The sequence below is a fragment of the Centrocercus urophasianus genome, unplaced genomic scaffold, assembly GCF_019232065.1.
Source record: "Centrocercus urophasianus isolate 14NV4802_14NV808 unplaced genomic scaffold, USGS_Curo_1.0 seq_5, whole genome shotgun sequence".
Lineage (NCBI taxonomy): Eukaryota > Metazoa > Chordata > Aves > Galliformes > Phasianidae > Centrocercus > Centrocercus urophasianus.
The window spans coordinates 9,725,292-9,742,727 of NW_024885088.1; the positions used below are offsets into that span (position 1 = coordinate 9,725,292).

The 17,436-nt window shown below is 42.1% G+C and overlaps 1 protein-coding gene across 2 annotated transcripts in view; it reads right to left on the reverse strand.

Moving 5' to 3' along the window:
• Positions 1–17,436, reverse strand: part of VWF (von Willebrand factor) — a 147,471-nt gene that overhangs the window by 109,280 nt on the left and 20,755 nt on the right. For both annotated transcript variants that reach the window (XM_042835063.1, XM_042835062.1), the window contains exons 10-15: positions 16,066–16,112; positions 14,591–14,727; positions 13,093–13,231; positions 12,436–12,536; positions 10,752–10,947; positions 9,608–9,823 (exon numbers count right to left, since the gene is read on the reverse strand). In XM_042835063.1, coding sequence (XP_042690997.1) covers positions 9,608–9,823; positions 10,752–10,947; positions 12,436–12,536; positions 13,093–13,231; positions 14,591–14,727; positions 16,066–16,112 — 836 coding nt within the window. The remainder of the gene's footprint in view (positions 1–9,607; positions 9,824–10,751; positions 10,948–12,435; positions 12,537–13,092; positions 13,232–14,590; positions 14,728–16,065; positions 16,113–17,436) is intronic.

Below are 17,436 nucleotides of genomic sequence, written 5' to 3' on the forward strand. Positions count from 1 at the left end.
TTGTGATTGACAGATCCTTGAGTGTTGATCAACCAGGTGTCTTCTCCCAAATGCTTCTCCTACTGCTTTAGTGTTCCACTATGCATTGCTTGCAACATAGTTTTAAACAACTCATTGTATTATTCAATTTTACCTGAATCTGGTGAATGACGGGATATGATAAATACACTCAATACCATGATCTTTGGCCCAAGTATTTATGAGAGAATTTTTATAATGAGTCCCATTATCTGTCTCAATTCTTTCTGGAGTGCCGTGTTGCCACAGGACTTGTTTCTTGAGACTGAGTATGGTATTTTGGGTGGAAACATGGGATACTACGTGCGTTTCAAGCCACCCAGTGGTTGCCTCCACCATGGTAAGCACATAACACTTATCATCACAGGTTTGTGGCTAGGTGATACGATCAGCCTGCCACGCCTTCCCATATTTATACCTTTCACTGGCTTTGTGCACTGGTTGTATGGGGCTAAAAGGGGAGTGAGTTTTGCTTATCAGCATCTGACTCCCTAGTTGACAAATCAACTTATGAATGGGGAGCAAGGAATCCCTATTAGTGTAGTACTACTCTCTGCACCATTTTTTGTAGCAATTGGTACCTTTTGTTCTTCCATTAATTGCAACCCCACAACAGACAGATTTTCTTATAGGCCAGGCGTAATAGACAGCTGCTTAACACCTTCTGTGTCTACAGCTATTCCAAAGGCTCATCAATAATGTTTGAGATCCTTAAAATAGCCCCTTCTGAGGTAATCAGTACCAAGAATATATGGACCCCTGGATAAGTCACAATAGGATGCTTTTGCCAGCCAGGCTTATTTCAGCCTCCAACACAGTCAACTCTTGGGAATCTCCCCATCACCACAGAAATATCATCAATTGATTCTGTTCCTTCGTGACTCAAAAGCATTGGAGAGCACTGCACACCAGTGTCTACCAGTGCCTCATATTTCTGTGGGTACGGTATGTCAGCCATCTAATCCACACAGACCATTACACTCTATTACCCCTCTCCCACCTATGGCTGAGGGCAGGGCCCCTCTATTTGTTACCTGCAATTGTTCTCTTTTGAGTCATGATCAGAATCTACAGTAACTGGACCAATTGTACTAGTGGTTGAGCTGTTTTGTAATTCTCTCACCCGAGCTCGTATCACAGGAGTAGATTTTTTTGTGTCACTTCTTCATACATTCTCCATGCTCACTTAAATAACTCCATAAGGCAGCATGTGACAGATTTACTGTGGTAATTTACTTGAGCAGGAAGATATCTGTCTTTAATAGCTGAGACACTTTATACACCTGGGGAGCAGGATTCACCACCTTTAATTAGTTTGATGAGCTCCTTCAGTAGACTGTTATAGTCATCCCGATCTTCAACAGGTGTTTCTGATACCACCACATGTTCATCACAATTAATCAACATAGACAGTTCCTCCAGTATACCATCCTGCCTCTCTATTTTATCTGTTACTTTTGAGATGGTTGAAATACGAGCATGAGATGGAGGTAATTGTTATTTGAAGTTTTGAGGTGTAATTATCAGTTCAGACACTAGGAGTCTTCTATTGTTTCTCATATCTTTCAAACATTGCTGTTAGCGTATCAGCGTGCTTTTCTAGTGCTGTGCTTGTGAATTTATGACATGCTCATAACTGTCTGGGGATCACAGTCTTGGTGTAGATTGTTAGGAACAAATGTAGGGTCATACGACATTTCCACTACAGTTATTTCCCTCAAATACTGGATACCTTTTTCAATAGTAGTCCATTTTTTCATCTCAGGCTCCAGCTAGTCTTTTAAAGAGTGTTTTTCCTTTATGGAAAATAACACTCATTCTCAGACAGTGTCCAGACATCTAGTAATTCCTCTGCCAAAAGATGAGTCTTTAGCAATGCTTCCTACTTGGCAAGTTTCATTACCATTTAAAAACATGGTATTGGTTCTGGTATCCCAACACTGAAGCAACCAGGTGATTTTAGTCTCATTCAGGTGCTGTGCAAACTCCTTTCTTGAACCATGGATTTCAGTCATTTTCAGGCATTGACAAGTAGTGGAAACAGTGACCACCTCCTTCTCCAAGCTCTCATCTCTTTGCCTTTTAGTTATTTCTGTTGCCTTTCTCAATAACAGTGGTTTTGGAGATGGCCCCACACCGTGGTCTTCCTCTACTTTATCCTCTGCTGCTGCTTCTTTCCATTCTAGATGCAATGACACCCATTTCCATTTCTGTCCTTCCACAGGGGCAACTGACACTGACACTGGCACCCCCTGTGATTGATCAGGTTGAAAGTTCCAATGCTCGTTCTCTGTAGTTTGACTCTGAGACTTCCCCTTTTGGCTTGCATCTCAGCTCTCTCTCTGAAACAGTATTATATAGAGCCCAGTAAGCACAAGCCACTGACCACAGAATTGTAGAATTCTCCATTCTTGGGGATGTCAAAAGAGTGGCCAGCAGAACTACCTTCTTGAACTTCCAGAGGGCAGACTTTGACCTGTTCAGGGAGCTTGTAGCGCGGGTCCCTTGGCAGTCGCTTCTCAAGGGTAAAGGGGCCCAGGAAGCCTGGATGCTCCTCAAGACCAAAATCTTAAAGGCACAAGAACAGGCTGTCCCTAAGTGCCGTAAGGCGAGCCACAGGGGAAGACGACCAGTGTGGATGAGCTGGGAACTACTGTTGAGACTCAAGGAGAAAAAGAGAGTCTACATCCTCTGGAAGAAGGGACAGGCTGCTCAGGGAGATTACAAAGAAGTAGCTAAGGTATGCAGGGAGGAAGTTAGGAGGGCAAAAGCCCAACTTGAGCTCGGGTTGGCCTCTGCAGCAAAAGACAATAAAAAATCCTTTTATAAATATATCAATGGGAAAAGAAGAATCAAAGATAATTCTCATCCTATACAGCAAGGAATGTGGTCACTGAGGACAAGGAGAGGGCTGAGATCCTTAATGCCTTCTTTACATCTGCCTTTAATTGCCAGATCAGTTATCCTCTGGGCTTTTTATGCCCCGATCTGGAAGTCTGGGACGCTGCTCAGAATATGCCCCCAGCAATTCCGGTGGAGCCAGTCAGAGAGCTCCTCCTCCATCTGGACTGTCACAAGTCCATTGGACCAGATGGGCTGCAACCTCAGGTGCTGAGGGAGCTGCCAGGGGTGATTGCTGAGCTCCTCAGCCATCTATCAATGCTCCTGGTTAACTGGTGAGGTCCCAGAGGATTGGAGGCTTGCTAATGTGACTCTCATCTTCAAGAAGGGCCGTAAGGAGGATCTGGGGAACTATAGGCCTGTCAGCCTGACCTCAGTACCCAGGGTAGGTTATGGAGCAAATCATCTTGGATGAGATTGTACTGCATGTACGCAGTGTCCAGGGGATCAGGCCCAGCCAGCACAGGTTTGTAAAAGGCAGGTCGTGCTTGACTAACCTCATCACTTTCTACGACTGGGTGACTAGTCTGATAGGTGAGGGAAGGGCTATTGAAGTAGTCTTCCTAGACTTCAGCAAAGCCTTTGACACGGTCCCTCACAGGCTTCTTCTGGGGAAACTGGCTGCCCGTGGTCTGAACAGATATACACTTCTTTAGGTAAGGAACTAGCTACAAGGCCGTGCCCAGCGGGTTGTGGTGAATGGAGTGAAGTCCAGCTGGCGACCCGTTTCAAGTGGTGTCCCCCAGGGGTTGGTACTGGGGCCCATCTTGTTTAATATCTTTATTGATGACCTAGATGAGGGCAGTGAGTGCACCCTCAGCAAGTTTGCAGATGACACCAAGCTGGAAGTTGGTGTTGATCTGCCTGAGGGTAGGGAGGCCCTGCAGAGGGATTTAGACAGGCTGAACCGCTGGTCTGAGTTGAATGGGATGAAGTTTAACAAGGCCAAGTGTCAAGTTCTGCACTTTGGGCACAACAACCCCATGCAGCATTATAGGCTTGGGAGTGAGTGGCTTGATGAGTGTGAAGAAGAGAAGGACCTGGGGGTGTTGGTTGATGCTTGGCTGAACATGAGCCGACCGTGTGCCCAGGTGGCCAAGAGGGCCAACAGCATCCTGGCCTGCATTAGAAACCATGTGGCCAGCAGAAGCAGGGAGGTGATCATCCCCCTCTACTCAGCACTTGTGAGGCCGCACCTCGAGTACTGTGTTCAGTTTTGGGCTCCTCACTACAGGAAAGATGTTGAGGTCCTGGAGCGTGTCTAGAGAAGGGCAACGAAACTGGTGAGGGGTCTGGAGCACAGGCCATATGAGGAGCAGCTGAAGGAGCTGGGATTGTTCAGTCTGGAGAAGAGGAGGGTCAGAGGAGACCTCATTGCACTGTACAATCTCCTGAAGGGAGGTTGTGGTGAAGAGGGATTTGGCCTCTTCTCCCAGGCAACAAGCAGGACACGGGGCAGTGGCCGCAAGTTGTATCAGAGGAGGTTTAGGTTGGACATAAGGAAGAACTTCTTCTCTCAGAGAGTGGTCAGGCACTGGAATGGCCTGCCCAGGGAGGTGGTGGAGTCACCGTCCCTGGCAGTGTTCAAGACACATCTGGATGACGTGCTGCGTGATATGGTTTAGTACTAGTGGTGGCAGTGGTGATGAGGAGACGGTTGGAGTGGATGATCTTATAGGTCGTTTCCAACCTCGTGATTCTATGATTCTAAGCCAAGCCCCAGATAAGTTCTACCTCCTCAGATCTGCCTAAGCCGCAACATACTTGACTTAGACACTTGCGTAGGCTCTTGGGATGCCACAAGTGTTCAAGAGTGAAATTCCATGACACCAGAGGTCCCCTTTCCCCTAAGATTTTTCTTAAGCCCCTCCATATTCCCTTCCACTCCGTATTCTCCAGGTATGGGGAAAGCTTCCTCCAGATAAAGCAAATGAAGAATACATTCAGGGAGGTTGAGAATCAATTTAGCATTCCAAAAAACATACAGAACTGAGAGGAAAACCTGGAAACCTGTATAAACATTGTGCTGCCTATAAAAATTAGCTACTCCCTCTGGGATATAACTGCCAATATTCCAATCATACAACATAGCACATAGATACCAGGTAGGTGTCTCTATCAGTGCTCCAGTTGATTTTACACACACATTCACACACCTAAATCAGAAAATGGTGAACTTCATAAGAAACCAGTACATTCTAAGAATTAAAGTTCTGAACACAATAGTATTTAATCCTTTAAAAAGCACTTCTAAAATAAAGAACAGTTCTAAAGTAAACAACAGTTTCATAATTGGCATAATGCCAAAAAAACCCCGCCCCTCAGTACAGTGCCCAGAGTCTGGCAGACCTACAATCTAATCTATGAAGGTCAAAGCTAGCTACAGCACTCTGCAACTCTTTGTATGACATTCTAAGAAAATCTCTCTTCTGCTAACATTAAAAATTCAATTCGGATTTCCCCGCCAATGCCCCAGTTACTGTCATGGACACATGTCTAAAGATAACTGTGACAGGGGGGTGGCAGGCCTACCAGCCCAAAAAAAAGCAGGGAGAAAGGGAAAGGGAACAAAAAGGGAAAGAAAAAAAAAAAAAAAACAAACACAAATAGCAGCAATGATCCAAGGAGGAAAGTGAATTTACTAATTATAGTACAAACATAATACAGCAGAACTATAAGTTAACTGGGATGGAAGCTAGTAAATCAAGTAAATTGGAGTTTCTGAAAATGAAAATTATTACTCTGTTCCAACAGACCAAAAAAAAAAAAAAACAGTCTCACAACTTTGCAGTCATTTTTATCTTTCCCACTGACTGGAAAATGGAAACAGAACAGCAAAGTTTTCTGAGACCTGTAGTACATTTCTTCTCTTCTGAGACTCCCAGCGCACTACATGATGTGATGATGTGGAATACTGATAACAAAAATCATAAGACATGACACTCAATTACAGCGGCTTTCTTTAAGCCTAATGTGCTATTTTACATAAATGAGCAAAACCTTACAAAGTGCAGCTGGGAATAAACTTTTGGGCTTGATTGCAAACCCTGCAGTGTAATTCAACAACAAAATTTCATCCATAATGAGAAACAGTTTCTATTCAATTTCTGTTACCATGTTCATATTTACACTTTATTTTCAGTACAGTCAAGGACAACTTAGTCAAAAAAAATTAGAATGTCTATGCCTTTGTACTGCTACAACAGTCTAAATCCTCACAACCCAGATGCTGTCAGAATTATTCATGGAAATAGGTATGAATAACAAATCCATTTAGCAATTGTGGAGCCAAAACTTGTATTCTGAAAGTTTTTTATTATGAATTTAATTATTTGAAGACCTAGTTTTGTCCTTCAAAACTGTATTGGCTTCTTTGTCTATAGAAGATTAACTCAGTTTTGAGAAGCATCTCTGTGTAAAACAGCATCAGCATTAGGTAGCAGCTATGACAGTACATTTCAGAGGATGAGAGTAACAAGCTGTTATTACCACGGGATTTTTGCAGATACTGCTCTTGCTGAGTCCTTACAAATCCCTCTCACAGAATCCATGCAAAGACAACAAGCAACTAGTGTGCCTCTGCTACATTAGGAAAAATAGTCTGATCAACAGGACCTTAAAATCTGAAGATACAGGAATCTTTTGCCACCAAACACACACATATGAAACATACACATGCATCAGAGACACAGACCTTGAAATTATGGCCTAAATATTGCTTCCACACATCACAAAGAGATTGGCTCTATTGCTTATTCACAGAAGGCTGTAAAGGCAGGAGCCAGCTCTCTTGGCAAACCAGTACTGTCCAGCCATTTCCCAAGAAACTGAACCACAGTTCGCCAGCACAGGAACAGAGCTGGTGTTCAGTGCACCAATCCTTTAACACAAATTACACAGATCTGCACATTCACATCTTGAGCCCATTAACAGGGGGACTGTTTTCCTTCATAAGGTAGGAGATGCCTGGGGCATCAGGATTGTTAAATGGGGACTGATGGATCAGTAATCAGGGAAAACATCACTTGATGAGAACATAAAACACTCTGTAATGCACAGAGAAAAGGAAGCACTGCTCCACTATTAAATATTAATTGTGAAAATCCACTTGTTCATTTGCAGAAAGGACAACGGTGCATTATTGCTGCTCCTTCTTTCAGCCTCCAAATCTGCACATTTAAAAGATTTTTTTTATTACATTGCAGTTCCACTAGCTGAACATTTACCTAAATTAGGTAAAATATTATGAAATCATGCAGTACATAGATCCATTTCATTCTCACTTGCAGTAAAGGCCATCCAGCCTGCAGAAGCTGTAGCCACTAACCCTACAGATACAGCTCCTACCAAGAGGAACACCAGTGACTTCTTTCTTTCTCTCCCCCATAGCTTCTACATACCCAGTTTATGAATGTTTTTCCCACTCTCCCTTCAGGAAGAAGTAATGGAATAGAACTTGAAGACCAGCAAGTCTACATGCTTTTCACAAAAATTCTCATCTGCCTCCATTCCCTAAAAGTAAGATCACTACGGAAAATGGAAAAAAAAAAAAAAAAATCATTTCACAAGTACTTATGGGAAAAAGTGTGTCCATGCCCAAGAAAATTTCATTGCAATGGATTTTTGTCTACAACACTGTCCAAAGAGAAAAGCAAGAAAAAAAATGCATTCTTTCTGTTCCAGCTTGTTAGTAGTTTTCTAATTAATCTCGTACTGAACTCATCATAGAACAATAGAACGTCTTGTGCAGGGAAGGATCTTACAGACCATCTAATTCCAATCTATTCAATCTAATTCCAATCCATTCAAAGCCTCTAAGGATGAAGCATTCACAACTTCTCTGAACACCTGTTCCAGTGCCTCACTACCCTCAAGTAAATATTTTCCTCCTACCATTTAACCTAAGCCTCCCCTCTTTTTGTTTAAAACCATTCCCTCTTGTCCTGTCATTATCAGATAGTGTAAAAAGTAGTTTTTCTCCTGTTTATGAGCTGCCTTTGATTACTGGAATCTTCTCGAAGCTAAATGAGACCAGCTTCCTCATCTTTCCTCAAAGTAAAAATGCATCCAGCATCTTTATGCCATACCTCTGAGCCCACTTCAATATCTCCACAACTTCCTTGCGCTCCAGGCCTGGATACAGTACTCTAGACAGAGCTTCCCAATGATCACGTGCCTCATCTGCTGACCATCTCTCTATTGATGCAGCCCAGTATGTTGAATTTCTGGGCTGCAAGAACTCAACACTGGCTCATGTCAAGCTTTTCATCCACCAGAACTTTCAAATACATCTCCACAAGGTTGCTCTGAAGGAGTTCTTCTCCCAGTCTGTACACATCTCTAACATTGCTCTGACCCAAGTGCAACACCTTGTGCTTGGCCTTGTTGAATCTCATTAAGTTCACGTGGACTCTCTTCTCAAGCTTGTCCATGTCCCTCTGTATGGCATCCCTTTCTTCTGTCTGCACCACTCAAATTAGTCATAAAACTTGCTGAGGGTTCACTCCATTCCACCGTTTAGGTTAAAGACAACAAAGAGCACCAGCCTCAAGACAAACTCCTGGGGGACACCACTCATCACATATGGACATACTGCTGTTCATCACACACTCCAGCTGTGACATTTCAAACAATTCCTTATCCACTAAATAATCCACCCTTCAAATCATTATCATTCCAATTTAGAGATAAGAATGTGGTGCAGCACCATGCCAAAGGCCCCACAGAAGTCCAAGTAAACTACAGTAGTTGCCCTTCCTTTGTCCACTGGAACTATCACTCCATCACAGAAGGCTACCAGGTCAGTCAAGCATGATCTGCCCATGGTGAAGCCATGTTGGCTGTCACAGCTCACTTCCTCATCGTGCAAGTGCCTTGACATAGCTTCCAAGAACATTTGTTCCATAACCTTCCTTGGCACAGAAATAAGGCTCACATGCCTGTAATTTCCCAGGCTTTCCATTCTTAATTATGTGAAAGTGACGTTTTCCTTTTTCCAGTCACTGAAGACTTCACCTTACAGCCAAGGCTTTCTAATCTCTTTTGATCTGTGTGAAAACATCCTATTGTTCCATTTCCCCAACTCTGAATTGTTTTATACTCTGCCAGCATCTCATCTTATAGGTTGTTAGCCTTTGAGCCAGGATTGCCACTTATGAAAGACTGGAATGCTGCAAGTGGTCTTCAGGGGAATTTAAAACTCAATTCTTTCTGACTCTCATGGAAGTGAAACAAAGTGTCATACTCAAAGATCTTTTTTGTTGTGTTAAGTGATGACATTCACAGACTCAGGCTGTCATCCTGAACTGGCTTCCAAATCATACTAGAATTTAGAACTCTAAATGACATTTACCAAGAAACTGCTGGTGAACGGTGTGCATGAAAATAAGATCTCAGACCTCTGCATTGGCAGCGTGATAATCAATCTCCTAGGCAATTCTTCAAAAACTGAAACAAGTGCCACAGCAGTTGTAGAATGCCTGTTCTCGAAATATTCAAAATGTGCATAGACAAGGCCTCAGAAAATCTGCTGTAAGCTTGCCTTGTTGTAAGCAGAAGGCTGTAGACATCCCATCTAATTAAGAATGCCTTCAATTATTACAGTTGTGTTCTATTTACCATTCAATATTGCTAAGAAATTCTTTTGAGAAAACAAAAAAGAAGTAACTTTTAGAAGTACTTCACTTACGGCAGAAATCAGGCGCTCTCCACTGGACCACAACATTCTTCCTAGCACAGGCTGTTGCATAATTAGTAATAGAGGAGCACAAGCAATCCTTGCCACTGAAGCAAGAGCAAACATCAAAATGGCAGTTCTTCACATAGGGAGTAGGACTGACTTCATGATGACAGGGTTCAAAAACAGAAGATATCAAAACTGAGCAGGATTCCTCAGCATATTTGGCTAAGAAGAAAAGAGAAAAACAATGTGAAAGTATGAAATCAGTGGCTTTAAAAAAAAAAAAAAATAGGAGAGCCATAGTACTTGTGTTGTTGGTCTTTTTTTGTTGTTGTTGTTGTTTTTCTGCTTTCATAAGAAAAAAGCAACAACAAAAAAAAAAAACAGAAGAATAATATCAGATCAAATAAGCATAGGCAGCTCACAGATCATGAGTTCCACTAAAAGAATAATGTTCCATTAATAAAACAAAACAAGGAAAAGCAATACTTTTATATTCTGTTACCACTATCTGTGGCACTACAGTTCCTTTTACAGGGCCCCTGCCTTATGCTGATTTTTATATTCGCAGAATTAAACCCACTAGGCTATACTACACTCTTGAATCAACAGTGCCCGCTCTAGTCTATGATAATGAAGTTCTCTGTGTTCTTGCTCATCCCAGAAATCAGAGGCTGCTATAATATGTGGCATGAGAAAGTGTCTCCAAAAATACACCCACTGTCCAAGCAGAAGAATTAGGCACTACAGAGGGAAAGAGGGAGACTGTTAGTTCAGATTGGGTAAGAGCCAGAAGTCAAGAGATCAGGGAAAGTATATGACGTGTAAGGGCAGTAAGGTGAAGAGAACAAATGTTCTGTCCACCTACAGCATAATGATAGCATCGCTATCAGTTGTATGATCAGTTTTAGCGACATATACTTGTGCAGCAGATGTAATGATCTAACACTATCATCCAAATTACATGGCAGCATGACCTCACGTTACTGATTTTTGTTTTCTATTTTCAGAAAACAGTACATTATCCAAAAGAAACCTGCATCAATCAGTATTTGGGGTTCCCCTCTCTTTTTTTTCCTCCCCTCCTCTTCCATTTAAGAATATTGCAGGTTGCTGAACAACAGCACATATAATATTGGAGGGAATTCAATACCTAAATGAGGATTGAGATTGCAGGGATCATTGTCTTGTTTTAACAAGTCTTGACAGTCTGCATTGAGCTTCCAGGAGTTTCCAAAATCTTCCAGAAGAACTTCCACCAAGCCAGAAGGAGTAAGAAAGTCATCCCCTTGGTTACCATTGTAATTTCCACACAGGCCGCACATCTTTTCGGTATATGTTAGAGATACCTAAGGAACACAGATGTTAGCCCAGTCATCCTCCAGAATAGGTAATCATTGTAGGGTAAGACTTTCTAAGGAACGAAGCATGTGCAATTAACTAAGGAAACTCTGAAATACATCACACAGCACCACTGTACTACATTCTTTAACTGCTCACAAAAGTGTTATTATTAATAGTTACAGGACAACTTTTGAATACTAAACAAATTAAGATAGTGACTGAAGATGACTGCAGAACCCCACTATAAGAGGGCCTCAGGCTCAGCCAGGCTTGTGGCTAAGATTCTCCACACAGAGCATGAGGATGCAGGTCTGACAAGCCAGTCCAGCTGGCTTTAGCACCTAGGGATCAGTACACCAGGAAGAAACACCACAGGCAGACTGCAGCTCTGAGGGAGAAAATAGATCCTCAATGTTTGTAGTCCTCAAGACTCTACCATTCTAAAGAAAAACAGACTCATGTAAGAGCTAGAGGATGATGGACAGCTTTGCCAGGGAAGGGGATCATGAAATTAGTTTGTCATTTACCTTCTTGGCAAATGCAAAGACAACCAGAGATCACTCTAGCTATGTAACCTGAGCTCCTGCAACTCAACGCAGATCCTGTTTCATTTGTTTGAGCTGCACTATGTCTTGGCGTGGTGTTTCACAAGTTAAACATCCCAGCAATTCCAAAAGCCACTGTAAGAGTGAGGTGTGTGTTGGCTGGTCAGCTATCAGGAGAACATTCCACAGTAAACAGCCTTCTTCCCCTCCCTCACAGGCTCTTCTGCATTCTAACTTATTCTGCAACTAACAACAGACCAAAATATACACATATTTATAGATAAAGTGTGTTACTTGAAGCTTTCTGTTCTTTCTGCTTGATAGTTTCCCTTACAGTTCACTTATTTTAAACCTGGATTGAGCATTTCAATATTATTGCTGTCTACAGCACAGACAAGTCCTTGTAGTTAATCAAGACTGATCTTAAACATTCCTCGTAGAAAGGAGGAGCATGCAACATATATTGTATGAGTTAACTGATCTTTCCTGGAAATAACTATGGATATACATATCCGCAGTTATATATCCACAGTTATATGTTATAACTATGGAAATAACTCCTGGAATAACTATGTCCCTGGAGTCACCTTCTTCCCTTATTATAATGTCATATGAATCTATTGCTATAAGGCAGGACAGTTATATTCAATGAAAACAAAAAAAACAGTTTGAAGGGCATCTGCTGAACAAAACACAAGTATTCCTTGTTAATAATGGCTGCCACAGCACAAAAAGGAGAAGAAAAAAAAAAGTCTGCCGTGGGATGAAAATATTTTCTGGAATACAAAAGGACCTGTACATTGCTCAAGGAGTATAAAGGAGAATGGTATTTCTAGTACGCAGTGAAAAACAATTTCTCATGGCACAAAGCTAGCCACTGTATATGTTTGGGTGGGTTGAGAGAGGTGGAGGGAAGGCAGAAATAAATGAGACAGAATGAAAGAGTACCTTCACCAGCAGCTCACCACGGCCGTCCCAGTCAATCTGCAAATCTTCCCCATAAGTAAGGCGAACTGAAGTCCTCACCACACGCTGGATCCGAAGGGCACCTCAAAGCAACCACAAAGTACCAGTCAAGACCAGATGCAGCACTCAATCCATGGGACTGCTGAAGTTCTCTGAACAAGACAATTGGGTGACTGCCAAAGAGAAGGAGCACCAGATAACCCCCCTTTCCATTTCCCAAGTTTTGTGCCTGCTTATCAGGTCACGTGCATGAATTTGTCCATAACACCTGCTCAGGAGCCCTAGATGAAGATGCATGCACATTCTGAAAAAATTAGGCATTAATTGTGACATTTTGCTAGATAACTTGTAGGATTTCAAGCTTCCGGGTTAAAAAATAACAATTTTTAAAAATAGACCAACAGCAGTTTTCAACATCACATCTCCCAAATCGAAACCATCTTAATCTTCCTAATTTTAGAATTGCTGACCCCAAGATGTGTCAGCTTCATAGAAAGAAGCTGGAACTTTTGGTACAGAGAAAGAGGCTGCAAGTGAGAATTTGATATGGAAAACACTTTCTGACTGAACTATGCCTAAGATGACTAATAAAGGGGATCCCTTCAATAGCTTGCCAGTTACCCCTTTGCACACACACACCTTGTAGGAAAGGGGTCTGTATGTCTTGTCCATTCAGTGAAACTCCTCCTCCATGTTTCATTTTTATGAGGCTGTTGCCCATATCTCGGATTCGGACAGAAGTAGAGCGAGTGCACACAGCATCAGGATCATCTGCACACTACAGAGAAGAAAAAATTTGCTTTGAACTTTAAGATTTTGCTTTATTCATGACTTCACCTTGGACCTACAAAAAGAATACCAGCCTGTAATTCAAGGAGGCATTAAGCATCTTGACAGTTTTATTGATGGACACTGCCTCCTATAGACATCAGGCTGTCCTGCAGCCTTTCCTTCATTATGCTGCTAACTGCTTATGGGAGAGCTCTCTGCAGCTCCTGTCCTGGAAAGTACACTGTAGTAACTTCTATTCCTAGAATACCAGGCCCAGAGTTGCTGTAGGGGCAGGAATGACAGGCACTGCCCCATAGAACACATCATGACACAAGACAGCCCTGCAGCTCACACTACCTAGACTGTCAAAGTATTTCTTCCACTAGTGGTAGGTTATGCAGGGGAAGAACAAGGCCCCAGCTTTCTTCCCTGGTTTCAAAAAAAGTTTCAGTGAACAAAGAGTGTTCTTTCTGAACACAGGTAACTTAGAGCTACATTATCAGATCTCTCTAATACAAGGGTACAGACACAGATATGCATTCATCCATCATACCTCCATTCCACTGTAGGCTGCAGCCTCACTGTTGCTCATGCCTCCCACACCTCTATCATCTTCTGCATGGTGACCCAATACTCCCCTTACTTGTATAAATTCTCTGACTCATCAACACACCTCCCCGCCCACAGGACCTCTTGTCTGTCCCTTCTGCCAGTTCAAGACCTTCTACAGTCTGCAGGCTAGTTTACTTCATCCCACACATCTTACAGGTGGACCTCATCTCTCTGTAACAGGCTGCACAGGTCTCCTTCCCTCCCTATCCTTGTCAGGCTGCCCTTCCTGCCTCACTCCAGTCATCTACACTCACTGATCTTCAGCTGTCTTGCCTTTCTCTCCTCCATCCAGGGAGACACTTAAGTCAGTAGATAACAACATATCACTGAGCAACAGGAATGACCGAGTAGCATGACCAAAAACTATTATGACCACATAACTACTCAGTCAATGCACCCTACTCAGCGTCTGTGGAAACTTGTTTTCCATAAGCAGCAGCGAGCAGCAGCCTCCAGGGTGCTCAGGAAAGGGTACAGCCTCTTCTATTTGTACTTGCTTAGTTGACAGAGGAAGAGGAGGCTGATCCTCCAAACTGCATTGCTAATTTGAATCTCCTGGTAGACTACTGGAAATGGTAGTGAGAAAAGGCAAAGTGTTTATTAACCAAGGAGAAAGACTTCATCTGTTAATAAAACTATTTCATAGGAAAATTATTTTTGTTGTCCGGTGCATATGCAATTCCTATCATACTCCCACAGCCCTTCCTGCTCCCTCAAGAGTGCACACATAGGCATGAGCCAAAGCTGTTGTTACCTGGACAGTCTCGATGATAACAGAAAATGAATTTTCCACACAGTCTTTTGCAAACAAGTACTGGCAAATCCCACTGAAGGTGAAGTGCTTGTTGTCGAAGCTTTTGAAATGAGATTGGCCAGTGATGGAGCACTCCCCTAGAAAAATGCATAGAGCAGTTAATGACCCCAGTGCCGGCTGTAAGCCAAATCTTGCCCACTCTGCCACAGAAGGAGAACAGTAGCTGGATGGCTGCACAGAGCCCACATCCCCTGAAGGCCAGAGAGTATGGACAAGATGCTTATCTCACTGCTTATTCCTGTAAGTCATTACTAGTAGCAACTATAGCACCAACAAAAGCAGGGAAATATGGCATCAGTCACACTCAGGAACTGAAATCCTGTCCAGGGAAAATCCTGTATAATGCCTCAAAGAGTAGCTTATAATGATATCAGAAGACAGCTTAGCTCTTGGTTTTTGATTCTTTTCTAGCATGTCATTGTGGCCCTGGGAAATCAGTACAATTTCTCAAGGTTTCTGCCAGCTAAGTCACATACAAATTACACTAGTTTAAGTAAACTAGTTTATTGAACTAAAGACTTCAATTGAAATTTCTCTTAAAGTATTTTTGTTTGAACCCAACATGATGCTGATGGCATTCACTTTTATGTAGTAACCAAATTTCCTTCTGTATAAGTGACAGTGCTAATGCCTAAGGTGGCTACACCCCATTGTGGAAGCCAGGATTCCCCCAGCATCACTAGTGTGCTGTGCACTGGACCACATTGCCGCTTAAACTGATGCAGGAGCTTGCAATATCTTGAACCAGAACATTTGAAAAACATTTTTACTTAGTCCAGTGTGATACATCTGCACCCAAAGACTGGGCCAGCAATCCTTATTTACGATATCCACAAGTACTAACTGAATAACACAGATTTGATGTTCCTACAACCCTACTATAAAAAAAGCTACCTAAACATTTCAGCCTCTTAACATATTTCTGTAAGCTGTGTCTCTTCATTTCCAAGACAGCAGCATTTAGACACCACTACTGGGATGTACTATCTTCATATTCTACAGTCTCTGCAAACACATAGGAAAGAGCTTGCAAACAAATTGTTTCATATGAGTTACTTATCATTACACAGAGATATTCCTACTGCAAAAAATGTGGGAAGAAGTTCAGGTGCTGGACCTGTACTGCCTATTTGTTGACAGGAACAGCAGTGTTCCTCTGATGACACAGATCAAAAAAAAAAAAAAAATAAGGAAAAGAAGAGGAATATTTATTCCTTCACATACAGTACAACATCTGCTTAGTCTCACAAGGAGAACTGAAATACAATCCCATCTGGATTGCATGGGAACAAGCAGGTAAGAGCAAAGACAAAGTCACCCTTCACATGGGGAAAAAAAAAGTAGGATGTAAGTGGAAAGGATGTGGATAACATATACTCACGTGCTAAAACCTAAGAACTGTAGGACCAACATACCTGGGCATTCCCCATTACTGCAAATCCAGATGCCATGCCGACAAATGCTACAAAACAGAGTTACCAGTTATGCAGTAATTTGCAAATTAAATTTTTTTCCCCACAAATAATTGAAACACAGACTCTTCTTTTATGGAAATTAGACCAGTCTTTAGCATCCTTTCCATCTGCCATAATCTTGTTTCCTAATAATAATATATCCATTCCCCTGATCTCTTCTACAATCATCTGACAGGAACAGCTGGTAATATAGACTGGAATATTTACAAAGTTAAATAGCTTAACTTTTTCCCTCCCACTGCTATGCATATAACAGAGTTTTCATATTCTACTCACGTAGAATGAGTTTTAAAACCAATTCTCAAGATATGTCTACTGATATGACTGAATCATGGAAGGAAAAATACTTTGACCTCTGAGTGAAATTTTATCTACAAACACTCAGTTCAGAGCAAACCTCCAAAGCTAGGTCAAAGGTGGCTCAGGACCCCTTTGAATTTAGAAATTTCTAGGATGAGACCCCATGGACCTTCAGGACAGCTGCCCTAATGCTGTACCATCTCAGAAGATAATTTTTTTCCTCATGTGCTAAGAGGAACTCTATTTAGACAATTTGTCTAAATCACCTTTGCCATTTGCTTGTGTGTTCCCTTCCACTCTCCTTTATGTATTGAATGTTTCACCCATTAGCCTTTATACAAATCCAATTCTCCTCCCCAGCCTCTCTCTATTTCATCATTCTGCCTCTTGTAGTAGGGCCCAGCACCAGCTATGCTATTCCAGTCGTAGCCTCTTGAGTTCAATACTGAGGGCAAGAAGCCCTGTCTTTTCACCAACTGGCTTGATTTCTGCAAACCAAGACCTTTATCAGTTTGCACTCTGTTTACTTAAGCTTCCTTCACTTAATTGCCCTGTTTGTGCAAGTTGCAAGAATATCGGTCTGTTTTAATGTCTTAGGGTGGTGAATTCAGTGCAATCCTCCCAGGGGAGCTAATAGTAACCAGCAACAGGCACTCAGACTCTGAGATTTCTGTCATTCTTGAGTCTCTGTGACAACAAGCCTATCAGCCCAGAATCTCAAAAAAAAAAAAAAAAAAAAAAAAAGGTTTCAATAATAGATGTTACTCTTTTTATTCCTTTAATTATTCCAGCCCTTGAAAAGCAGACATGGGGAGTCAATTTGCTTAGGATGGTGAACATAGAGCTGATGGGACAACAGCTTTATCAGATAGGCAGCGTTAACCTCTCAATACTATGGGTGTGTGTAATACTGTGCGGCCAATCTCAAAACTGCAGACAGCTGCAGGAAAAAGAGATGGAATGCTAATGTTATTATTATGGTTCATATTCTGTGACACATGGTGCTGATAA